Source organism: Gadus macrocephalus, chromosome 23 (genome assembly GCF_031168955.1).
Source record: "Gadus macrocephalus chromosome 23, ASM3116895v1".
In the NCBI taxonomy this organism is placed as follows: Eukaryota; Metazoa; Chordata; class Actinopteri; order Gadiformes; family Gadidae; genus Gadus; species Gadus macrocephalus.
Genome location: NC_082404.1, coordinates 15,415,096 through 15,440,238, shown reverse-complemented (window position 1 = coordinate 15,440,238; position 25,143 = coordinate 15,415,096). Strand labels below are relative to the sequence as shown.

General features: G+C 49.4%; 2 protein-coding genes across 5 annotated transcripts in view; both read left to right on the top strand.

Annotated features, from left to right (window-relative positions):
• esyt2b (extended synaptotagmin-like protein 2b) overlaps positions 1–2,310 on the top strand; it is a 38,382-nt gene extending 36,072 nt beyond the window's left edge. For all 4 annotated transcript variants that reach the window (XM_060045525.1, XM_060045523.1, XM_060045526.1 and 1 more), the window contains 3 exons: positions 287–392; positions 750–799; positions 1,057–2,310. In XM_060045525.1, coding sequence (XP_059901508.1) covers positions 287–392; positions 750–799; positions 1,057–1,102 — 202 coding nt within the window. In that variant the 3' untranslated portion in view covers positions 1,103–2,310. The remainder of the gene's footprint in view (positions 1–286; positions 393–749; positions 800–1,056) is intronic.
• Positions 2,311–2,632: 322 nt separating this feature from the next.
• ncapg2 (non-SMC condensin II complex, subunit G2) lies at positions 2,633–23,228 on the top strand. The gene is made up of 26 exons (XM_060045518.1): positions 2,633–2,761; positions 4,117–4,205; positions 4,615–4,809; positions 5,359–5,473; positions 5,690–5,847; positions 6,364–6,498; positions 6,998–7,092; positions 7,445–7,601; positions 8,412–8,504; positions 8,748–8,873; positions 9,600–9,779; positions 11,271–11,423; positions 11,885–12,107; positions 12,610–12,737; positions 14,586–14,756; positions 15,250–15,320; positions 15,861–16,014; positions 16,384–16,557; positions 17,414–17,533; positions 18,470–18,640; positions 19,985–20,084; positions 20,890–21,239; positions 21,588–21,691; positions 21,976–22,076; positions 22,166–22,259; positions 22,826–23,228. The coding sequence occupies exons 2-26, from the start codon at positions 4,128–4,130 to the stop codon at positions 22,875–22,877; spliced, it is 3,498 nt and encodes a 1,165-aa protein (XP_059901501.1). The 5' UTR covers positions 2,633–2,761; positions 4,117–4,127; the 3' UTR covers positions 22,878–23,228.
• The last annotated feature ends 1,915 nt before the right edge of the window (positions 23,229–25,143 follow it).

Here is a 25,143-nt window from a genome sequence, read left to right as displayed (position 1 = left end):
TACAAACAATATGTTTTTTTATTTTATTTTATGTGTGTGTGTGTGTGTGTGTGTGTGTGTGTGTGTGTGTGTGTGTGTGTGTGTGTGTGTGTGTGTGTGTGTGTGTGTGCGCGTGCTTCTGTGTGTGTTTGTGCCTGCATGCGTGCGTGCGTGCGTGTGTGTGTATGTGCGTGCGTGCGTGTGTTTGCGTTTGTGTGTATGTATGTGTGTGTTGTCTGTGTGCATGCTTGCGGCGTCCGTGTATGTGCTTATGTATGTGTGTGTGTGTGTGTGTGTGCGTGCGTAGGTTTGAGTTCAGTGTGTCCATGGTGGAGCTCCACAGGAGGTCTCTAGACGTGGCCGTGAAGACCGGAGGCAGAGTTCTGACCAAGCACAAGGGGCTTCTGGGAAAGGTAGTTCTATCACACGCTTCACACGCTGCCTATACCAATTATTCGCAGAAGGCTATTCCCCACTATTCACGGAGCCTGAGGTGAATAATTGCTTAGGCAAGATAACACTTTTTGCCGGTATTTGTTTGATTTTATTAGCGGTTTATTTGTTTTTTATTAGCGTGACCAGACGACCGTCAAGCAATATTCTGAGTTTGAGATCTCAATCATGAGATATTGCCCAATATCCCGAGATAGCGAACCAATCAAATTGCGCCATCTTAGGAGGTTCACATGTAGCATATACTTAAGAGTGGCTGGATGTAGCATACGTGACGTCTGTTTATTGAGTGTATAATATGCATGTTGTGTTACCAGGTGCTGGTAGATCTGAGTGGAGAGGATATTTCTAAAGGATGGACACAGTGGTATGTACTTTATACTATTGTATATATTATAAATATTATCTTATTACTGTTGACTATCTCTGGAGTTTTATATTATTATGCATATATTATGTACATATTTATTAATCATATTATTACTGTTGACTATCTTTAGAAGGTTATGGGTAGAAAACATGAATTAACAGTATATTAGTATCATAATGCAGAACTGATACAGGTTATTATATGTAGATATTATATATGTTATATTCATGTATTAATGGTGTTCTCTTTTTCAGGTACACTCTGACGGACGGATTATCAAAGAGTCCATCCTTGAAGTAGACAGAATACGGACACACACACACACACACAAACGCACACACACACGCACACAGGTGAATCACACAGGGGACACACACTTCTAGGTCGGACCTCCAGTTTGTTCTTCCAGTTTTGTTTCCTCAACCTCAATTCTTCCAATGTAATGTGATTTTTTTGCTGGGGTGTTTTCTTTGTGTGTGTGTGTGTGTGTGTGTGTGTGTGCGTGTGTGTGTGCGTGTGCGGGTGTGTGTGTGTGTGTGTGTGTGTGCGTGTGTGTGTGTGTGTGTGTGTGTGTGCATGTGTGTGTGTGTGTGCGTGTGTGTGTGTGTGTGTGCGTGTGTGTGTGTGGCAGTAAAGCCTTTGCAGAGCATCGACTGCCTTCATGTTCATGAGATGTCCGTTGCTGAAGGGAACATGTCAACGCTACCACACGTCACACACACGCGGTTACGTGAAACAATATGATTCTGAATATGATGTTGTTTAACTTCCTCCAGGGTTGTTACGAACCGTTCTATACTTCACACGTACCTCTTGTGTTATTTCAGATATTGTTTGTGATATATTCTGGAAGATTCTGTGGCCATGGCAACAGGGTTTTTGACAGCAGATGCACGTAGCGGTCTGACCTTTGACCTTATCCTTCCATTAATTCTCCTTCTTATTTACGTGTGGGATACCGGTCGCTGTTTCTAAGAGAATGCTCCTCTGGGCAGAGTGAAAACGGGTTTAAAGTATGTTGTGATTCAGACTCTGAAGGCTCGCAGATGCTCTAGAGCTGGAGTTCTAGACTAACTCGAGATGAACCTAGAGCTGGGGTTCTAGACTGGCTCTGATATGCTCTAGAGCTGTGGTTCTAGACTGGCTCTGAGATGCTCTAGAGCTATGGTTCTAGACTGGCTCTGAGATCCTCTAGAGCTGGAGTTCTAGACTGGCTCCACGATTCTTGTTCAGGAATGATTGTTTGAACTAAAGTGAATGACTTGAAGAGTATTTAAGCTGACTTGCATTGCTTTTCTTTGGGGTTTTTTGAGACCGTATTTTGGGTTTTTGAAAGCGTTATGTGGCCATATCTGTTTTTAAACCATGCATTTCTAAGTGTGTTTCATCTTTTAGGCCTGTCATGTTTTATCATCTACCCTGTGCCTTAAAACTCTGTATAATTCTGGCATTTTGAAATTATAACTTTGAATGATAAGCACCCCAAGGCTTTTAAAGAATGAAATCTCTCTCTTGTGGTGTCGTCTGATTTATTTAGTAGGCTATTGGACCGCTGTTCCCCGTTTTGAATATCTGCCAATCTGCTAATAAGATTTGTAGTGTTTAATGGGGGGTAGGATGGCTCTTACACCCACTGCTCCTGAATGTCATGCGTCTCATAATAAATTATTTAAATCAAATAGTTAAATATTGACGAAATAGATGATTGCACATGCGTAAAATGATAAGGAGTTTAATCCCTTGATTGTTTAATTTGATCAACCATGCATTTGTCACCCGCATATGCCGCCACCTAGTGGTCGTAATGGCGCACAACTCTAACGCGTCAGAGAACAACGTCGTTGCGTCATGACGCACAGAGGAAAACAAATTTGCGCGGGTTCTCGTGTTGTGTACATGGACATTAATGAAGGTTGTGTGCGGCGTGCCTCTGAATCGCTCATCATAAAGACCTCTAAAGTAAGTATTCATCATCTCAATACGGGATTTTGGTATCCTTTATACATGTTTATGCTTTGAGGCTCATTTGGCGGGTTAGTATGTAAGTTTATGTGTGGATATATAATATCAAAGGGGAATGACGGCCGTGTTTATGTTGACAATGGAGAGTCCCATTCATAAAATATACACTATACTCTGTATACTCACTATGCTCAGCGGTTAACCTTTCAAAGTAATGTGGGAACAGGATCCTTAACGTAAAGTTGCTCCAACCCTAACGCTACCAAAAGTTGTTTGGATTTGGAAGCGACGGTAGAGAGGTTGTGTATGCGTCTCATACCCAGCCTCTCGGAGAGCTGCGCTACCGCTTGGTTTAAGTACAGTCGGATGTAGCTGGTATCGCCATCATAGGGGATCATTAAGTACAGTCCGATGAGGCTGGTATCTCAATCATTAGGGCTCAAGTACAGTCACGTGAGGCTGGTATCTCCATCATTTGGAGGGATCTGTCACGTCCTAGTGTGTATTGTGTAGTCTAGCGAAGGTAAACCAGATGAGCTCAGTGATCTTGTCATTTAACTTATATCAGAGCATAACATATCATTTAAAATATGTAGACTATTATTTGTGGGAGCGTGTGTGGTGATTGGTCGAACCACACTGATTACTTTAGAATCAGTGTGTAGAATATAACATTTAATATAACTAATATTAGAATATAACGTATGATATACCTTATATTAGAATGTATCATAACTTATATAAAATAATATACCTAATATGAGAATAAAATATATGACACAACCCATTCTGCTCTACTGTTCCACCTGCTTCTTTAACATGCTCACTGTCAAAAACCGGGTCAAACTTACACGTGACGTGTCACAAATATAGCTGCCAAATTAATTGGTCTCCCCACACCCACACTGTCAGAGCTCAATATAAAGGCCATCTCACGCATTGCATCCACAATAGCGCAGGACAACACACACCCTCTCAACTGCCACTTCACTGTCATGCCCTCTGGACGCAGGTATAGGTCCCTGTTGTGCAGGAGGGCTCGCTACGGTAAAAGCCCGGTGCCTGCAGCCATAACAGCACTCAATAAAAGGCCAAGATAAATCACCCCCAGTCCTACTCTGTGTAGATGTTTATGCAGATCTGTGTAGATGTTTATTTGTTTCTGTCTATTGTCTGTCGGCGTGCGGCCCACATATGTAATGTACTGTGACGTGAAGAAAAATTTCCCCTTGGGGACAATAAAGTCTAAAGTCTAAAGTCTAATATTATGACATATCTAATATCTAATATTATAGACATAACTAATATCATAACATAAGAGGTCTTCGTCATGTATTGACCTCTGACCCCAGGTGGGGCCATCATGTCCAAGAGGCAGGGGTTCCTGGACTCCGTCAGCACAGAGAAGGTGGAGGACTTCCTCCGCTTCATCCACCTCCATGTAATGTACCTCACTATATTAACATGTAGAGATGGTTCAGTATGTATTAACATGTAGAGACGTTCTGTCTGTGTTACCATGTAGAGACGTTCTGTCTGTATTAACATGTAGAGACGTTCTGTCTGTATTACCATGTAGGGATGGTTCTGTATATATTAACATGTAGAGACGTTCTGTCTGTATTAACATGTAGAGATGGTTCTGTCTGTAGTCATCTGGCCATGGTTCTTACCCCAAGGTTCTGTCTCCGTGGTTCTCACCCTGTTGTTCTGTCTCTGTGGTTCTGTCTCTGTGGTTCTGTCTCTGTGGTTCTCTCTGTGGTTCTGTCTCTGTGGTTCTGTCTCTGTGGTTCTGACCCCATGTTCTCTCTCCATGGTTCTCTCTCCATGGTTCTCTCTCCGTGGAGCAGAAGGACAAGACGGAGCCCTTCGATGTGGCGGAGGTTCTGCAGGAGCTCCCCCGGGACCAGAGGGAGGTTCTGGGGGGCCGGCTGCTGGCCCTGCTGCAGGGGGTCCTTCTGAACCGGCCCCCGGGGGAGTGGGGGGCGGAGCCTGGGGCGGAGCCTGGAGCAGAGGCCATGGAGGTGGAGGGGCCGGTGGACCCGGTGAGTTCCCCACACAAGCTGGGTAACAGTGGATATGAATAGTATACCTCTATGAACGTTTGTGACAGAACTACTTTATTGTTCCTCGTGTATAGGAGTTTGACATTGAGTGGCTCGTTATTAGTTATTCTCCAACTTTCTCGGAAATGATATCAACATCAAATAGTGGAACTGGTTTGGATGGTTTCTAGATACGCCGTACAGCTTTGTTGGGTAGAATCCAGGATTATTTTATGGGATCAATTGTTTTCCAAACATAATACCAAGTTTCTCTATTATTATTTACTTTTTGGTCTCTTAGTATCATAAGAATTCTCTGAAAACTAAATTGACAGATCTACACTTGTAGGTATTATGTCGATTTTGATATGCAGCATGCTGTACCCTATGTTCGTATTGATTACATAGGTATTGATATACAGCATGCTGTACCCTATGTTTGTATTGATTACATAGGTATTGATATACAGCATGCTGTACCCTATGTTTGTATTGATTACATAGGTATTGATATACAGCATGCTGTACCCTATGTGTGTATTGATACAGAAGCAGACTATCGCCGTGGTGGAGGGTGTGACGCTGGTTGCTACGGTGACGCTTAACGTCCTCCAAGATGGCGAACCCTACGACTCCCTGCTGGAGTGTTCCAGACAGCTTCACGGTGAGGAACCATGGGGACGCTAAGCACGTTACCATGGTGACGCTAGGCTTGACAGCCCAAAGTCTCTCACGCCTTCATCACCTGTCTATGTGTTGACTTCCTGTCTGTGTGTTGACTTCCTGTCTGTGTGTTGACTTCCTGTCTGTGTGTTGACTTCCTGTCTGTGCGTTGACTTCCTGTCTGTGCGGTGACATCCTGTCTGCCCCTGCCCTCCAGACCTCCTGGGGGTCCTCCCTCCCTCCGCCGCCCCCCTGCAGCAGCAGGTGCTGCGCCTCTGTGAGCTGTGGTGGAAGAAGGGGCTTCTGGGAAAGGAGCCGTTCGGACGCACCGCCTTCCTGATGGCCCTGCAGAGGAGCCTCTCTCTGAAGAAACCAGTCAGTACAAAGAGTCCTCTAAACCAGGCAGTACAAAGAGTCCTCTAAACCAGGCAGTACAAAGAGTCCTCTAAACCAGGCAGTACAAAGAGTCCTATAAACCAGGCAGTACAAAGAGTCCTATAAACCAGGCAGTACAAAGAGTCCTATAAACCAGGCAGTACAAAGTGTCCTATAAACCAGGCAGTACAAAGAGTCCTATAAACCAGGCAGTACAAAGTGTCCTATAAACCAGGCAGTACAAAGGGTCCTATAAACCGGGCACTACAAACCAGTCCTATAAACCAGGCAGTACAAACTAGACGTATAAACCAGGCACTACAAACCAGTCATATACACCAGCCAGTACAAACCAGGCAGTACAAAACAGACATATAAACCAGGCACTACAAACCAGTCATATAAACCAGCCAGTACAAACCAAGCAGTAGAAAACAGAGATATAACCCAGTCAGTACAAACCAGAGCTATAACCCAGTGGGTACAAACGGTTGCATGTGCCCCTGGTGTGTGCAGGGAGCAGAGATCCAGAGGCTGTGGGCCCTCCACGCGGTGCTCCTGGGCCTGGACTTCACCTCGGAGGACAACCAGCCCATGGTGCAGCAGCTGCTGGAGTGCTTCCTCAGGATGAACTTCGTCCGCAGCGACGACGTGAGGACCCGAGTCTTCCTCACAGGAGGGTTCCTAGGAGCGCAGCCTTGAAGCTCGACCTAGCTAACCCGAGCACTAACGATCGCTAGGTTAACCCACGTGTACAACATACAATGAGTGCGTGCATTAAGTGCCAGGATGTCCAACATACGATAAGTGCATAAGAGGGGGGGGTGGGGTGTAAGAGGGGGGAGGCGATGCAGAGTCTATGTGAACTCTGAACAGGTATGTCGTGAATCTTCAGCATTGGGCCGCCTATCCCAACCAGGCTAGGAGTGTTGACCTCCTCAGCCTACTCTCAGATTGGGAGACAGTTTTGCAGTCTAAGTGATGATGACGTAGATGACCCGCCGCATGAGAGGCCTAAGCACATTTATTCATCTGATATTAACACACTCAATCCCGGTATATTCAAACGCAATGGATGCTTTCTTCATGACGGACGCCAAGCAGGTCACGTGAGTTCCATGGGGGCTGATGATGTCACTTCCTCTCGCAGGGGAAGCGTTTCCTGGTTCTCCTGTTCAGCTGGAACGTGGACTTCATCTGGATGATCCACGGGACCATCAAGAACCAGCTGGAGTTCTACAACAAGTAGGAACCACATCAGGCTCTCAGAACCACGGCAGTCCAGATAGTTTTGATCCAGAAGTGTTCACGTCACTTTATTATCACCTTCCTACCAGAGAAATGTTTTGCTCTACGATTAAAAATAAATAAATAATAATATTTTAAATGATGATTAGAAAATATTTAAGCAATATTTTACAGAAATACGGTCAGGAACAGTGTTGCCAGAATTGGCCAGCCCAATCTGGCAACCCAAAATGGTTGCCAGATTGGGCGGGAAGTCTGGCCCAATCTGGCATCACTGTCATATTCAGGAAGTCAATCTGGCAACACCGGTCAGGGGACGACTCACCTCCTCCATAATTCTTCGCTCCAGGGCGATGACCGATCACATCGCAGAGATCTACTTCCGGGCGTGGAAGAAGGCCACGGGCGACTTCCTGGAGAAGATGGAGAGCGTTTGCGTCCAGGACCTGATGAAGAACGCCATCCTGCTGCACAGGACCTCCCCCGTGCACGGGAACGTCCGCCAGGTGGGTCAGGGGGGGGTCTCCCGGGTAGAACCGCAGTCGGGGCTCAATCCCCAATGTCCTCAGACCACCTGTAGGCCCCCTAGAGCAAGATGACCCCTAGCCCCTACTTGCTCCCTAATGACCTGTCTCTGTACTGTCCAACCCCTACATGCTCCTTAATGACCTCTCTCTGTACTGTCCAACCCCTACCTGCTCCTTAATGACCTGTCTCTGTACTGTCTAACCCCTACCTGCTCCTTAATGACCTCTCTCTGTACTGTCTAACCCCTACCTGCTCCTTAATGACCTGTCTCTGTACTGTCTAACCCCTACCTGCTCCTTAATGACCTCTCTCTGTACTGTCTAACCCCTACCTGCTCCTTAATGACCCGTCTCTGTACTGTTTAACCCCTACCTGCTCCTTAATGACCCGTCTCTGTACTGTCTAACCCCTACCTGCTCCTTAATGACCCCTCTCTGTACTGTCTAACCCCTACCTGCTCCTTAGTGACCTGTCTCTGTACTGTCTAACCCCTACCTGCTCCTTAATGACCCGTCTCTGTACTGTCTAACCCCTACCTGCTCCTTAATGACCCGTCTCTGTACTGTCTAACCCCTACCTGCTCCTTAATGACCCGTCTCTGTACTGTCTAACCCCTACCTGCTCCTTAATGACCTGTCTCTGTACTGTCTAACCCCGACCTGCTCCTTAATGACCCGTCTCTGTACTGTCTAACCCCTACCTGCTCCTTAATGACCTGTCTCTGTACTGTCTAACCCCTACCTGCTCCTTCATGACCTGTCTCTGTACTGTCTAACCCCTACCTGCAGATCATGAGTTACTTCCACAAGAGGAAGGGCTGCCAGCGTGTCGACCGCATGCTGTTTGAGCTCTACAAACCCATCCTCTGGAGGGCTCTCTCTGTACGGACACACACACACGCCCACACAGACTGAAACACACACACGCACGCACACAGATGGAAACACACACACACACGGCCACACACACGGAAACACACACACGGCAACACACACACACACACACGGAAACACACTCACAGAAACACACGGAAACACAGGACTCGTGTATGTGCTAAAGTGTCACCCAGTGTGTGTTGTGGTCACATGGCGCGGCGCTAAGCGTGTGTCGTGTCATGTGACCAGGCTCCTAACCACGAGGTGCGGGCGAACGCCGCGCTGCTGTTCACCGAGGCCTTCGCCCTCCACGACCCGGCGCAGAGCAGCCAGGGGATCGACGCCGCCATCCAGAAACAGCTGGACACGCTCATGGTAAGGCCGTTACCATGGTCACTGTCCCCACACCGCCCAGCGGCCGGGCACAGCCGTTACCATGGTTACCATACCCGCACCTCACGGCGTCCAGACACAGCCGTTGCCATGATCACCGTACCTAGACCTCACAGCATCCAGACACAGACGCTACCATGGTTACTGTCACCACGCCTCCCAGCTTCCAGACACAGCCGTTACCTTGGTTACAGTCCCTACACCTCACAGCCTCCAGACACAATCGTTACTATGGGTACTACTCCTCACAGAATCTAGACACAGCTGTTACCATGGTATCTGCGTATCACAGCATCCAGACTCAGCAGTTACCATGGTTACTGTCCCCTAGGGCCCTCTTAAGTTGCGCCCTCCAGACACAAGCCTCACAACAGTTACCACCCCTAACCACCATTAATTTATTAATTAATATTTGTATCAGGTTATCATTTTTGTCCTCATCAGGATACAGAACCAAGGGGGAATATTAAACACACTAAAGTCTCTGACACACGCAGACACACACGCAGACACGCACGCAGACACGCACGCAGACACGCACGCAGACACGCACGCAGACACGCACGCAGACACGCACGCAGACACGCACGCAGACACGCACGCTGACACACACGCAGACACTCGCATACATACACCCTCACACCCCTGATCACCAACGGCTAAACACGAGGCCTCTGACGTCCGTCCGTCCCCCCCCCGTCCCCCCAGGGCCTGCTGGACGACCCCCACCCCCTGGTGCGCTCCACCGCCACCCTGGGGGTCTGCCACATCCTGGCGTCCTGCTGGGAGCTGCTGCCCCCCACCGTCATCACGGACTTCCTGAAGAAGCTGGTGCTGGAGCTGGCGGCCGACGGCAGCTCTCCCGACGTCCGCTGCTCGGTGTTCAAGGTACAGGAGCTGACTGTACACGACATCTCTCCTGGGGTGGTGTAACATCTCTCCTGGGGTGGTGTAACATCTCTCCTGGGGTGGTGTAACATCTCTCCTGTGATGGTATAACATCTCTCCTGGGGTGGTGTAACATCTCTCCTGGGGTGGTGTAACATCTCTCCTGGGGTGGTGTAACATCTCTCCTGTGGTGGTGTAACATCTCTCCTGTGATGGTGTAACATCTCTCCTGTGGTGGTGTAACATCTCTCCTGTGGTGGTGTAACATCTCTCCTGTGATGGTGTAACATCACTCCTGGGATGTATGTCATATCACTAATTTGATGTATATAATTAATATCACCAATGTGACTAATGTGATGATCTCGGGTGAAGTCTGACCCGTACAATGTATACTTTCAAGACTCGAGCTTAATCAAGTAGTTTGTTTAAAGGAGACCTACTATACCACCAGGTGGGAGTGTGATGCCCCATATGACATCACTAGGTGAATCAGGCGCTTGAACTAGATGTGTCCTACCTGCTCCTTAACGACCCGTCTCTGTACTGTCTAACCCTACCTGCTCCTTAATGACCCGTCTCTGTACTGTCTAACCCTACCTGCTCCTTAATGACCCGTCTCTGTACTGTCTAACCCCTACCTGCTCCTTAATGACCTGTCTCTGTACTGTCTAACCCCTACCTGCTCCTTAATGACCTGTCTCTACTGCCTAACCCCTACCTGCTCCTTAATGACCTGTCTCTGTACTGTCTAACCCCTACCTGCTCCTTAATGACCTCTCTCTACTGCCTAACCCCTACCTGCTCCTTAATGACCTGTCTCTGTCCTGTCCAAACCCTACCTGCTCCTTAATGACCTGTCTCTGTACTGTCGAACCCCTACCTGCTCCTTAATGACCCGTCTCTGTACTGTCGAACCCCTACCTGCTCCTTAATGACCTGTCTCTGTACTGCCTAACCCCTACCTGCTCCTTAATGTCCTGTCTTACTGTCTAACCCCTACCTGCTCCTTAATGACCTGTCTCTGTACTGTCTAACCCCTACCTGCTCCTTAAAGACCTGTCTCTGTACTGTCTAACCCCTACCTGCTCCTTAATGACCCGTCTCTGTACTGTCGAACCCCTACCTGCTCCTTAATGACCCGTCTCTGTACTGTCTAACCCCTACCTGCTCCTTAATGTCCTGTCTTACTGTCTAACCCCTACCTGCTCCTTAATGACCTGTCTCTGTCCTGTCTAACCCCTACCTGCTCCTTAATGACCTGTCTCTTTACTGTCTAACCCCTACCTGCTCCTTAATGACCTGTCTCTGTCCTGTCTAACCCCTACCTGCTCCTTAATGACCTGTCTCTGTCCTGTCTAACCCCTACCTGCTCCTTAACGACCCGTCTCTGATTTCACGTCTGATTTCACGTCTCAAGTCTCCTTGGATTAAAAATGACTGCTGGACAACTGAATGGTATCACTAAGTGTGCTGTGTTGCCTACTGCAGTGTCTGAGCTTGGTGCTGGACAACGCCCTCAGCCACCCGCTGCTGGAGAAGCTCCTCCCAGCCTTGAAGAACAGCCTCCATGACACCTCGGAGAAGGTCCGCTCCAGCTTCCTCGACATGCTGCTCAAGGTCAAGGCTGTCCGCGCCGCTAAGGTACGATGACGCTAACGCCGCGAAGCTACGATGATGCTAACCCCGCGAAGGTACCATGATGCTAACGCCGCGTAGGTACCATGATGCTAACGCCGCGTAGGTACCATGATGCTAACGCCGCGATGGTACCATGATGCTCACGCCGCAAAGGTACCATGATGCTAACGCCGCCAAGGTACCATGATGCTAACGCCGCTAGGGTACCATGATGCTAACGCCGCTAAGGTACCATGATGCTAACGCCGCTAAGGTACCATGATACTAACGCCGCCAAGGTACCATGATGCTAACGCCGCTAAGGTACCATGATGGTAACACCGCTAAGGTACCCTGATGCTAACACCGGTAGTCTGTTCTGGTCCCTATGTCTGGACTGGATTGGTCTCTCTGTGTCTGGTCTGATCTGGACTGGTTTGGTCTCTCTGTGTCTGGTCTGACCTGGACTGGTTTGGTCCCTCCAGTTCTGGTCCGTGTGCAACATGGACCACCTGCTGGCCCGCCTGGCGCTGGACTCCCAGCCGGTCTCCAAGCGCATCGTGAACCTGCTCTTCAAGTCCTTCTTCCCGGTCAACGGGTCTGAGACGGAGGTGTGCTGTCGCTGCATCACCCTGATCCAGATGAACCCCCGCGCCGCCCGCAAGTTCTACCAGTACGCCCACCTGTACACGGCGCCCACCAATCTAGGTACTGCGACGTCTGGTCCTACTAATATAGGTACTGCAGCCCCCGGGCTAGAGCGTCCTGTCCATAAACTGTTCTCTGGACCGTCTTAGACATTACAATTATGTTTAGGGCATTTAGCAGACGCTTTATCCAGAGCGACTTGCATCGGTTAACACACACATTGACACACCGACGGCAGGGTCGACCATGCAAGGCGACAGCCAGCTCGTCAGGAGCAGTTAGGGTTAAGTGTCTTGCTCAGGGACACGTCAAACTAGCAACCTTTCGGTTACAAGACAACTGCTCTACCTCCTGAGCTAAGCCGACCCACAGTCATCTTTAACTATTATCTGCAACTATTTAACAGAGGTTTTAAAAGAATGATTTCAGACAGATTTTACAACTAATTTCCACACTGATTTCAGTTGGATTCCAGACTGATTTCCCCACTGATTTCAGTTTGATTTCCAGACTGATTTTTTTTACGACTGAATCCCAGACTGACTGTTATCTCTGGCTCCAGTGAAGCTGATGCATTCGATCCGTCGTGTGCTGAACACCTGCCTCCCGAGCCAGACAGACGTCACCCAGGCGGACGTCAGCCAGGGAGAGCTCAGCCAGCTCAGCGACGGCAACAAGGAGAACGACAGGGTAAGAGACACATCAGTGTTGGTGCAGAGGCTAGGATGTGCTCCTCACTGATGACTGCGGTAGTTCGTTCTGTTTTGATAATCAAAGGCCGTTCAGCAAAGTCTCAACTTTTCTCGGTTCTGGGACCTCAGTGGTAGAACGAGCTCCCTGCCGTTCTCAGGACCGCAGAGTCGCTCACTATCTTCCGAAAAGGACTCAAGACTCACCTGTTCAGAGTCCACCTCGACACTGCATAGCCCTTCTGGCCACCATTGTACACTGTATTGCATTGTATTGTGTTGTATTGTACTATAGCACTTAACTGTGTAGCAACTGCAGTAGCTGCTATCATTGCTGTAACACGGGGGAATGGGTTAGCCTAGCGATTGTTGTACTTGCACTTGGTTCTATGAACATACTTTCTGTACCGACAGCGATATATTGATGCACTTCTTATGACAAATGTACTTATTGTAAGTCGCTTTGGATAAAAGCGTCTGCAAAATGTAAATGTAAATGATAATCATCTCTTAACCCCTCTACTAGAAGCAGCTAGTTGTCCATCGGTTACTACTGCTATGATGGAAGGGCAGTGTTTCCTATCTGTCGGCCACTAGCTAACTACTGCTCACCTAGTTGGCTGTTATAGGCGTCAGACAACGTGTGGAGACGTTCAAAGACGCTCAAAAATAAAAGGTGGTGTCAGATGATAGTTCATTTTGGAAGCTGGGTAACTGGAACTGCGTTAGTGAGTATGGTGTTAGTAACTGGTTGGTAACAACTTTAGTTCATAATCTGTGATGTGATCAGATGGATAACATGCCGTCTGCTAGATGGTAACTAGTAACTAACTAGTTCATGAAGCTCTACTAACTATTTACTAATGAGATGTGTTTTCAGATGGAGAACTAACTGTTGGGAACTAGTAACTAACTAGCTGGTAACTAGTTATTAACTAGTTGGGAACTAGTTAATACTTCATTTGTAACTTACTGTTTTCAGATGGGCAACATGCTGTCTGCCAATTGGTTACTACACTAACTAGACCATTACTAGCCATGTTCCTTCTATCAGGTGGAGAACTTGCTGTCTGCTAGCTGGTTCCTACACTAACTAGTTCCTAACCAGCAGTGCTCCTCTCGGGTGCAGACCCTGCTGTCTGATAGTTCCTAACTAGTTAGTAGCTAGCAGTGTGTCTCCTCTCAGGTGGAGGACATGCTGACCGGTGGTTGGTTACCAGTCACTAACTAGTGGTGTCTCTCGGGTGCAGACCCTGCTGTCTGATAGTTCCTAACTAGTTAGTAGCTAGCGGTGTGTCTCCTCTCAGGTGGAGGACATGCTGACCGGTGGTTGGTTACCAGTCACTAACTAGCGGTGTCTCTCAGGTGCAGACCCTGCTGTCTGATAGTTCCTAACTAGTTAGTAGCTAGCGGTGTGTCTCCTCTCAGGTGGAGGACATGCTGACCGGTGGTTGGTTACCAGTCACTAACTAGCGGTGTCTCTCAGGTGCAGACCCTGCTGTCTGATAGTTCCTAACTAGTTAGTAGCTAGCGGTGTGTCTCCTCTCAGGTGGAGGACATGCTGACCGGTGGTTGGTTACCAGTCACTAACTAGCGGTGTCTCTCGGGTGCAGACCCTGCTGTCTGATAGTTCCTAACTAGTTAGTAGCTAGCGGTGTGTCTCCTCTCAGGTGGAGGACATGCTGACCGGTGGTTGGTTACCAGTCACTAACTAGCGGTGTCTCTCAGGTGCAGACCCTGCTGTCTGATAGTTCCTAACTAGTTAGTAGCTAGCGGTGTGTCTCCTCTCAGGTGGAGGACATGCTGACCGGTGGTTGGTTACCAGTCACTAACTAGCGGTGTCTCTCAGGTGCAGACCCTGCTGTCGGCCCAGGACCCCGGCCTGGTGGCCAGCCTGCTGGAGGTACTGGTGGTTCTCTGGAGGAGCGTGCAGAAGGCGCTGGACCACAACAAGGAGGCCCAGCACTACACCGTGGCCAAGTTCGGCGCCGTCATGTCCAAGTACTTCAACACCTTCGAGGTGAGGCCTGGGGTGCACTGCCGCCCCCCGGTGGTGACGCGGGGTATCACAACAACACAGACGGCAAAGACCCTGTAATATCAGTTTTAGAAATGAAAAGATATTCACGTTTTGTTTTGACACAAAAAATGGAATAATTACAGAGATTGTATTTTCATACTGAATATTAGTAAATAAGTACTGTAAAGTTAAGGTAGGTTGCACATTATTAAAAAACAGCCACACAAACCCTGCAAAGACCCTCACTAGTCCAGCTGAGGGCAGTATAACACCAGACGGAGCAGGTGTGACGGAGAGATGGAGATAACGCATAACATCGGGACATGACTGCCTTAAGGAGGTCAGCATGACCAGATAACTAGCCTCCACATGGACAACAGTGACAAGGTTTCCATTAGTTGCATTTTTTTTTTATCTTGAAAATGTCTCAACACGCTCCTTCTGTTTCTGTTTGTCTACGTGTGCGTGTGTGTGTGTGTGTGTGTCCGTGTAGGGTGAGCGCTCTACGGTTTCTCTAGTGTTCCTGGCCTCGATGATGCCTCCTTCTGCTGTTCCATCCTTCAGGTGACACCTCCTCTGTCCTCCTCTTTTCTCCTCTGCTCTCTTCTCTTCCTCTCTTCTTCCCTCTCCTTTTCTCTTCCCTCTATCAGGTATCGACTCCTCCTCCATCTCCTCTTATCTCAAGAGGAGGCGTCACTCCCTTACCAACCCTCAGCTCATACCTCCTCTCTGCTCTTCCTCTCCGCCATCATCCTCTCTTCTCTCCATCTCCCTCTTCTTCTCCTCTGTCTCCCTCTCCTTCTCTCCCCCAGTCCCATCAACCTCCTACCATCCTACATCTGATGTCTTCAGGAAGGACATCTCTTCCTCCTCTATCTTCCTCTTCCTCGTCTATCTTCCTCTTCCTCCTCCATCATCCTCCCCCTCTCTCCTCCCCCTCTCTTTCCTCTCCCTAGTGGCTCTGACTCCGTGTGTGTGTGTGTGTGTGTGTGTGTGTGTGTGTGTGTGTGTGTGTGTGTGTGTGTGTGTGTGTGTGTGTGTGTGTGTGTGTGTGTGTGTGTGTGTGTGTGTGTGTGTGTGTGTGTGTGTGTGTGTGTGCGCTAGCTGCGGGGTGCTGTCCAAGCTGCGGCGGATGGATACGGGTGCGAGCCAGTTGCAGTTCGGCCAGCTGATAGACTGTCTGTGTGGCTGGGGCCAGGCGGGAGAGGTCCTGGACCTCATCAGCCACTGGCTGACCGAAGCCCTGCCCAGGCCAGTGGTAAGACGGGTGCACTGGGAGGGTCTGCAGCTCAACGCAGCCCTGCTGGGTCCAACCAGTGACGAGCAGGTCCTTTACCTCGGTACTCTGACCTCTGACCCCTGGTCTGACCTCCGTCACTGACCTCTATCACAGCGCTGTTACATCAGCTGTAACATTACCCCAGTTAAAGAGAGGAAGGGTAGTGTTTGATTCAGAGGGTCTGACTCCCAGCCCAGAGGTTGTGGCTTCCATCCCCAGAGGATCCACGGCCTGCCAGAATTCCCTCTGAAGTTTCTATGTATAAAAGCGTCTGCTCACTGACTCCATGGTGCACCAGCTGCCACCAGCCACCAGGGGGGATGTGACCAGTCTCTCTCTGTGGTTCAGGCCAAGGCGAAGCCGGGGCGGAAGGTGAGGATCCAGGAGACGGCGGAGGCCAAGCCGGACCTGGGCCTCTCCTACCTGGAGTACCTGTTCAGCCGCTCCTCCACCCGGGACCACGTCCTGCCTCTGGGCCAGGCCTCCCTCGGGCCCCTCCACAAGATCCTGGGGGCCTGGAACGTACGGACACACTCTGATCTCTATCAGCTTTATTATGCGTCTTTATTTATTATCACTCTGAATCTAATACTTTCCCTCAGGGGCCGTGACTCGTCTGTTACTACCTTAGGGACTCATCTTTTGCTCTAACCTTAACAGCAGTTACACTTAATGATCTTAAGATCACTTCAGATGCTGCTGCGTCATTTATTACCAAACCCTTTGTTTGTCTTTTACTCAGTGTGTATGTTGTGGACTCGGTGTCTGTCTGTCTACACAGGCGCTGTTGGGGTGTGTGTGTGTGTGTGACTCTGTCTGTTGTCCTCCGGGCGGTGCTGTTCTCAGTGTGTGTGTGTGTGTGTGTGTGTGTGTGTGTGTGTGTGACTCCGTCTGTCTGTCCTCCAGGCGGTGCTGTCCTCAGTGTGTGTGTGACTGTCCGTCTGTCTGTCCTCCAGGCGGTGCTGTCCTCAGTGTGTGTGTGACTGTCCGTCTGTCTGTCTGTCCTCCAGGCGGTGCTGTTCTCAGTGTGTGTGTGACTGACTGTCCGTCTGTCTGTCCTCCAGGCGGTGCTGTTCTCAGTGTGTGTGACTGTCCGTCTGTCTGTCTGTCCTCCAGGCGGTGCTGTCCTCAGTGTGTGTGTGTGACTGTCCGTCTGTCTGTCCTCCAGGCGGTGCTGTCCTCAGTGTGTGTGTGTGACTCCGTCTGTCTGTCCTCCAGGCGGTGCTGTCCTCAGTGTGTGTGTGACTGACTGTCCGTCTGTCTGTCCTCCAGGCGGTGCTGTCCTCAGTGTGTGTGTGACTGTCCGTCTGTCTGTCTGTCCTCCAGGCGGTGCTGTCCTCAGTGTGTGTGTGTGACTGTCCGTCTGTCTGTCCTCCAGGCGGTGCTGTTCTCCTCTCTGAGCGGTGGCGAGGTGGACCGGGTCGACCCCCTGGTCCAGACCGCCCTGAAGGCCTTCACCCTGCAGGCCCGGCTCTCAGCGCACCTCCAGCACGCCTCGGTGAGTCTACACCTCCACCACAACACTACACCACCTCCACCACAACACTACACCACCTCCACCACAACACTACACCACCTCCACCACCTCCACTACACCACTACACCAACACACACCTCCACCACACCACTACACCACCACACACCTCTAACATGCAGAGGTGAGTCTCTACACCTCCAGCTACAACAATACACCACCACACACCTCCACCACACCACCGCACGCGTCCACACCTCCACCCCTCTACGGCCTCTTCTCCTGGTGTTCCCCCATGTGGCTTCGTGAAGCCGCTCCCTTGACCTGGCGCTCTCGGAGCACGTAGCTCTTAGCACGTAGCACCTAGCCCCTAGCTGCACGTCTTCCTGTGGCGTCGAGTGTTGCTGGGGATGAGTCACTGTGTGAGGAACACGGAGCCAGCATTCTGATTTCACTTTATTCTCCTGAGACGGCGCTCTCTCTCTCTCCCTCTACCGCTCGCTCGCTCTCTCGCTCTCTCGCTCTCTCTCTACCTCTCGCTCTCTCGTTCTCTCTCTACCTCTCGTTCTCTCTCTACCTCTCTCTCGTTCTCTCTCTCTACCTCTCGCTCTCTCGTTCTCTCTCTACCTCTCGCTCTCTCTCGCTCTCTCGCTCTCTCTACCTCTCGTTCTCTCTCTACCTCTCGCTCTCTCGCTCTCTCTCTCGCTCTCTCTACCTCTCGTTCTCTCGCTCTCTCTCGCTCTCTCGTTCTCTCTCTACCTCTCGCTCTCTCTCTGCCTCTCGCTCTCTCTCGCTCGCTCTCTCCCCGTCTCTCTCAATTCAAAGGGCTTTATTGGCATAGAAAAGTCACATTTACATACTCGTTAAATACCGCTTGTACTCCCTCTCCTGACCATCTCTTCCTCCTTCCCTGCCTCCCCTTCTCCCTCCCCCTCTGAACCCCGTCACTTGTTTCTCCAGGCCCCAGAGAGCCGTGACTTCCTGAGCTCCCTGGAGCTCAGCATGGCCTGGCTGGAGGAGAGGGTGCTGCCCTACCTGTCCACCCCCAGCCCAGGCTCCGTCCCAGGGGAGGGAGAGGCGGCTGACGGGGGGGCCAAAGGGACGCTGGAGCTGGCCAAGGACATTGTGGAGGTGAGCCTGCCCCCAGAACCACATTATCACTGTCGGTATGTTTCATACGGTACGGGCTTAGTTATTAGTTAATGCCGTTTATTGGGGTTTACATCGATGGGTGTTTACGTGTACAGTATGGCTGGTTAATCATAATGTTCTCATACGGAGGCAGTCTACCAGAACAGAGGCCATTTCACCCACTCGAAGCTGAAGGATGGCAAGCCATTCCTAACCAGTCGCACACAGTTAACGGCCCTTAGATCTTACCTACAGTACCTTCACATGATTAGAGTCCATAGTGGCTGACATGTTATTGGAGCATATTGGGGAGGACTGAGTGTAGTAGGACGTGGCTCCGAGTGCTCTGCTGTCCTTGGTCGACGACGGAGCTACAAAACACCCACAATGCAACGCCAGCCCCCTCCTCCAGGACTACTGTCGGCCCCGTGGTATTTCTCTGTTCCTGCCAGCAGCCATTCTTCACAGGCGACGCATTCTGGCCCCCGTTGAATACCCGTCCATTTTAATAAGTAGTGTTACTGCAGGGGCAAGACTGGACACGGGGCCTTGGATTCAAGGACACGACATGTAGATGAGCTCGCTTATTCAGGGAGATGTATATCGGTATTGATTCTGTCCTGGGAAACACTCTCCTCAGGAGGCCACGGACATGGACCAGCATAGCCTGGTTTTATATTCCTGTTTTTTCACCTACCGTATTTTCCGCACTATAAGGCACACCGGAGTGTAAGCCGCAGCAGCTAAATTGAATGATGTGTACATATATAAGCCGCACTGGAGCCCGCCGCTTAAAGGTGGGGGGGGCGCGGACCGGTCATAGAGCCCATAGAGTTAAAGTTGGGGGACGGTAACCTGTAAAATCCATAGTTAGGAGGTCCCCTAGTGGCCGTTAGCTGTAAAAATCCATAGATTAGCCGCACCGTTATATAAACCGAAAAATGGGAAAAAATGTGCGGCTTATAGTCCGAAAATTACGGTAGTTTATAGCATAGTTTATCACGTTTTTTGAAGTTAGGATGTACTTTGTTGATCAATTTATGTTATTATTATTTTTTTTTTAATGCTTGGTTTCACCTCTGGTTTCATACCGGGTTTATGTACCCGTTTTAACCTCTGGGTTCACGCCCGGTTTATATACCTTGTTTGACACCTGGTCTATAAACCCGGTTTCACACCTGGTTTATTTACCGGGTTTCACACATGGTTCATACAGCTGGTTTTATATACCTGGTTTAACAATTGTTTTGAATTGGTGACTGATTCCACCTTGCTGTCTCCTAGATGACCTGTTGAATCATGGCTGCTGCTTTATTCCTATTTCTTTGTTTGTTTCCTGCTCAGGGTTTCGTGACGGTGTGTCGGGACGTGCTGCTGGTGGGTTTGGGGGACGAGGAGTTCAACGGTCAAATCCTGCACTTGTGTTCTGTGATCCTGCTCTCAGGTGAGGCTGTCCAGGACCGGGTCACAACCCGAAACCCATGACCAGGTCAAAGGTCAACGTACATGCATGCTCTTCTCACCTGTGTAGCTTCATCAGCTCACAGGACGTACAGACCTGTATTTTCTGGATTTATGTGTATCGTTTAACCGCGAGAGTCTGGTTGTCCTTTTTTAAGCTAGATGTGTATTTTATTTAAAACGGATTAATGATTCGTGGCCAAAAGCAAATACCACTAACGACTTCGCTGGAACAAAGACTTTAGGCACAGATGTTGAAAGTTATTATATAATCATTATATATATATATAATCTTTTATTATATAAAAAATATATAACAACCAGAAATCTGATCACATGCCAAAACAGTTTGGGAACCACTAGATAGTCTCCGCTTGGTTCAGAGACTGACAGAGTGGGGGCGGCATGTGGCTCGGGAGGTAAAGCGGGTCGGCTGGTGACCGGAAGGTTGCTGGTTCGATCCCCGGCTCCCCCTAGCTAGAGTGTCGAGGTGTCCCTGAGCAAGACGCCTCACCCTGACTGCTCCCGACGAGCTGGCTGTCCCCCTTGCTTCGGTGTGTGAATGTGTGCATGAAGGGGTGAATGTTGGGCCATATTCGAAAGCGCTTTGAGCGGCTACTGGTTTGGAAAATCGCTGTATAAACGCAGTCCATTCACTGGGCTGTAGCGGGCGAAGATGAACTCTTTGACGGAGTCCCCTGCCAGAGAAGCCCAATGCTTCGCTCCCATCCGGTCACAAGTCTGTGTACCATTTACTGACCGGGGGGGGGGGGGTCTCCATGTTCCAGAGAGGGGCTATCTGTGCATCCCGCTGGTGCTCTCCGTCCTGAAGGAGGTGACGGAGGCCAGCGTTCCCCGGGAGGAGCGGGAGGAGCAGACCCCCCAGGAGGAGGACCCCAGCGGCCTGATCCTGGGCCTGGTGTCCAACACCTTCCAGAAGGTGGTGGAGCGGCTGGTCTGGGTGCTGAGGAAGAGGCCGGAGGAGGGGCGGGCGCTGTGTGGGGCCGCCGGCCCCCCCATGGGGGACTTCCTCCAGGTGGTCCAGGCCTGGGGGGCGGCGCCCTCCAGCCCTCTGGAGGGGGTCTTCTCCACGCTGTTCGCCGGCGTCTTCGTTGAGATCAGGCACCGGCTGCAGAAGGTTTCTAGAAAGATCATTAATGTGCTTTAATATGAGCCGTTAGGACACGCCCACTTACCACTGAGTGTGATGTATTGGTTATATACCTGGTTTATACCTGGTGTCACACCTGGTTATATACCTGGTTTATACCTTGTTATATACCTGGTGTCACACCTGGTTATATACCTGGTTTATACCTGGTTTATACCTTGTTATATACCTGGTTTTGTACCTGGTTATATACCTGGTGTCACACCTGGTTCTGTAACTGGTGTCCCACCTGGTGTCACACCTGGTTCTGTCACACCTGGTTCTGTAACTGGTGTCCCACCTGGTGTCACACCTGGTTCTGTAACTGGTGTCCAGGCGTCCACGCAGGAGGAGCTGGCAGTACCTGAGGCGGTAGAGGACCTCCCTCCTCTCTCCAGCACCCTGCTGTCAGTCATCCTCAAGAGCCCTGCAGTCACCAGGTCACACACACACACACACACACACACACACACACACACACACACACACACACACACACACACCCCCCCCCCCCCCAGGACACCATTGGCGCATTCGTTCATTAATTATTGATTCATTCATTACAATGCTCATGGGCTTCTGTGTACTAGCTGCATCTACATGATCATAACTGTGTGTGTGTGTGTGTGTGTGTGTGTGTGTGTGTGTGTGTGTGTGTGTGTGTGTGTGTGTGTGTGTGTGTGTGTGTGTGTGTGTGTGTGTGTGTGTGTGTGTGTGTTTGCAGGGCCTTCCTGGCGGAGGTCAGCGCCTCGGTGGACTCGGAGGACATCGACTGTTTGATGGGGCTGGCCGCCTCGCTGCACGTCCTCAACGTGGTCACCCACGGTGAGTCCCCCGTCCGTCCCGTCCCGTCCCGTCCCGTCCCGTCCCCTCATGTCTGTGTGTCTGCTGAGTAACGCTGTGTGTCTGTCCAGCCGGTCAGGGGAGGTCCGCTGTGAAGAGTGCCGCCGTGTGCATCCAGAGACGGCTGCAGAAGATCCCCGCCGGGCGCGGGGGAGACACACAGAGGTACGCACGCTCCAATCAGGTGTCACTCCCAATCCGGCTCAACGGTTTAACGTGACCTAACTCTAGAACCTGGTTCAACTCTTTTAAGTGGTTTAACAGTTTCATGTGACCTGGTTTACCTCTTTAATCTGGTTTAGCTGTTCCACGTGACCTGGTTTAACTCCTTAAACCGGTTAAGGTGTTTCACGTTAACTGGTTTCACTTTTAAATCTGGTTCAACTATTTCATATGACTTGGTTTAACTCTTTAATCTGGTTCAACTATGTCACGTGACCTGGTTTAACTCTTTAAATCTGGTTTAGCTGTTTCACTTGACCTGGTTTAACTCTTTAATCCAGTTCAACTGTTTCACATGACCTCGGTTAACTCTATACTCTGGTTTAACTCCTTAAAGTGGTTTAATTGAATAAGGTAGAACACTTTATCTGGTTTAACTCTATACATTTATTCCACTTTAATCGGTTTTAAAAAGTGAAGTCAGGTCAGAGATTTCAATCTGGTTTAACTGTTAAAATGTCCCCAATCTGGTTTACCAGTTCATAATGTCATCGATGTTCTCTCCACAGGTTAATCTACGAGTCGTCTGTCAAGACATTAAATAATGTTCTCGATTTCTGATTCATTTTGTTGGTTTCCTACTGTGTGAATGTTTTTATGCTTTAACCTTATAATAAATGCCTCTATACTTAAAACAACAGTCTCTATTGAGTCAATGCATGGATATTAATCCGATTTTCCATTGGAAAGTCTGTAAAAATGGGGGTGTGGGGGGGTTGTATTGTGTCAGAATTAATAAAGTTACTGAAACAGCAATTCCTCACGACTCTTTAACAATTAAATATGTATATTTTCTACATGGTATATAAACTACATTGTTTCAATACAACCAATATACATTTGTATGCCTGTGCTTGCTAATTCAGGAGAACTGTATATGTGTTGACACTATGAATAAAGCGGTCCATCATTCATGAGGCTGTTGTTGTTTTTCCGTCTGTTGGCCGCTCATGAATCGCGCGGAAGGGGCGGCGAAGCGACGCGGTACTCGCCATGTGTGTCCGTGACGTCAGAAGCTTAGGAGGGGCGCCTGGCTCGAGGCTGCTGCTGCAGAAAAGTCAATCACGCAGTATTCTCCATCGACCTCTCATAAAGCCATTCATTCATTGATCTGATTAACGCTTCGCGTCTCTGCGGGACCCGCTGCCGCTCGACGTGTTTAGGCAGAAAGCCGCAATGGATTTGGTCTGAGAGCGACATGGAAGCACCGCGTCGCGTCCTACTGGTCGCGCTGTCGCTGAGCCTCAGCGCTTCCGCAAGCTCCTTCTCCTCTATCGGGAAGATCGGTAAGTGAAGACCCACTGGTTTCACCTCTATGTCTTCAGTCCGGGTCCCGGACCGGTCTCCTCGTCCTCGACCCGGACTCTGCGTATCTCTCTGCTGTGCGCTGTCCGAGGTGCTGAAGCGCCAGTGAGAAGATGTTTATGACGTCCTTTGAAACTTTGATAAACATGAGGCTGGATGGATAGATGTCACTAACACACACTGATGTGTGTCTCCTTGTCTGAGGGTTATTAGTATGTTGTGTAGTTCAGCATCCACGCTTGATTTACAGGTTCTGTCAGTCAAGGCAGTGATGATCAGAAAGGTGACTTCTCTTCTCTGGCCTAAAGTCGTCTCATCTGCTTGGTGGGGAAAACTTTGTGGCCTAGCCTAGCTCAGCCACGTCACTCTCATACATGTTAGAATGATCAATGATTCAACACCAGTGGGACCTGTTTGAGGTGTCTTTGATCTAAATATGGCGGTGTGTTTTGAGTTGTATGTGTGTGTTTCTTTGTGTGTTGAGCTTTCTGTGCCTCTTTTTGTGTTGAGGTGTGTGTGTGTGTGTGAGAGAGTTACTATTATGAGTTAAGCTCATCCTTGTAAGAACCGTCTGTTATTTAATATAACATGAAGCACTGCAGTACTGACATAACCCACAGGCCGGCTATCCAGACCATAATGTACAGCGAGCTGAAGGGAAAGTTTGAACGTGGTGCTAATTTGAGCGCAGAGTTGAGGATGAGTCACCGCGTGTTGAGCGGGCAGGGGGACGGCGGTGTTCGGGGTGCGATGTGTGTGTGTTCATGTGTTGTGTGGTCGTTGGGTGATGTGTTGGTTTGCTGTTGTGTTGTCTGTGTGTGTGTTGTGTTCATTTGCCAATGTGTTGTAGTTGTGTGTGTGTGTGTTGCTCTTTTGTGATGTGTGTTTTTGTGCCTCTTTGTGTTATGGTGTGTTGCATTGTACGTTTTGTTGGGTGTCGTGCGTTGTGATGCGTTTCTTTGCCAGTGTCTTGTGTTGTCTGTATGTGTGTTGCTGTTTTAGATACGTTTGTTGTGTTGTGTGATTCTTTGTGCATTGTGTTGTCCTATACTGTCACAGTGCTACAAAGAATGTTTTTAACAAGTCCCTTTGCAGAATAACAGCTTGTGTGTGGGTTGTGATGTGAGTGTGTGTTGGTGTCTTGTGAATTTAGCCTGTTTATTTTTGTGTGTGTGAGGGGGAGTGTGTATATGTAGGCCTGCAGAGAGGGGCCGTTATGAATGTTTCATTGATAGCTGGGCTAGATTCTGGCTTAACGTATAAATAGCATATGGCTTCCATGCGTTGAGTTGCAGTCTGTTGGCGACACTGATTTGAGTTTGTTCACATGTCTGTTTTTCGCCAAAGCCCTCGTGTTCCTTCAGTGTTGGTGGACGTTAAGTCGTGTGTTTGTGTTCATCTGAGCTTGGAGGACGAGAATCTAAACATCAAGAGGAGCTTTGTTCAATCAGGGTCGTCTCAAGACTCTCAGATCTATCGAACTAGTGTTGGACCAAGACACAAATCTAAGCTAGTGTCAGAC

What these genes read in the sequence shown, in the direction of transcription:
- ncapg2 (XM_060045518.1), top strand. Translation starts at nt 4,128, where the DNA reads ATGTCCAAGAGGCAGGGGTTCCTGGACTCCGTCAGCACAGAGAAGGTG. An exon ending in TCCTCTGGAGGGCTCTCTCT is followed by an intron (nt 8,505 to 8,747) that starts GTACGGACACAC and finishes TCATGTGACCAG; the next exon opens with GCTCCTAACCACGAGGTGCG. An exon ending in AAGAGCCCTGCAGTCACCAG is followed by an intron (nt 21,692 to 21,975) that starts GTCACACACACA and finishes GTGTGTTTGCAG; the next exon opens with GGCCTTCCTGGCGGAGGTCA.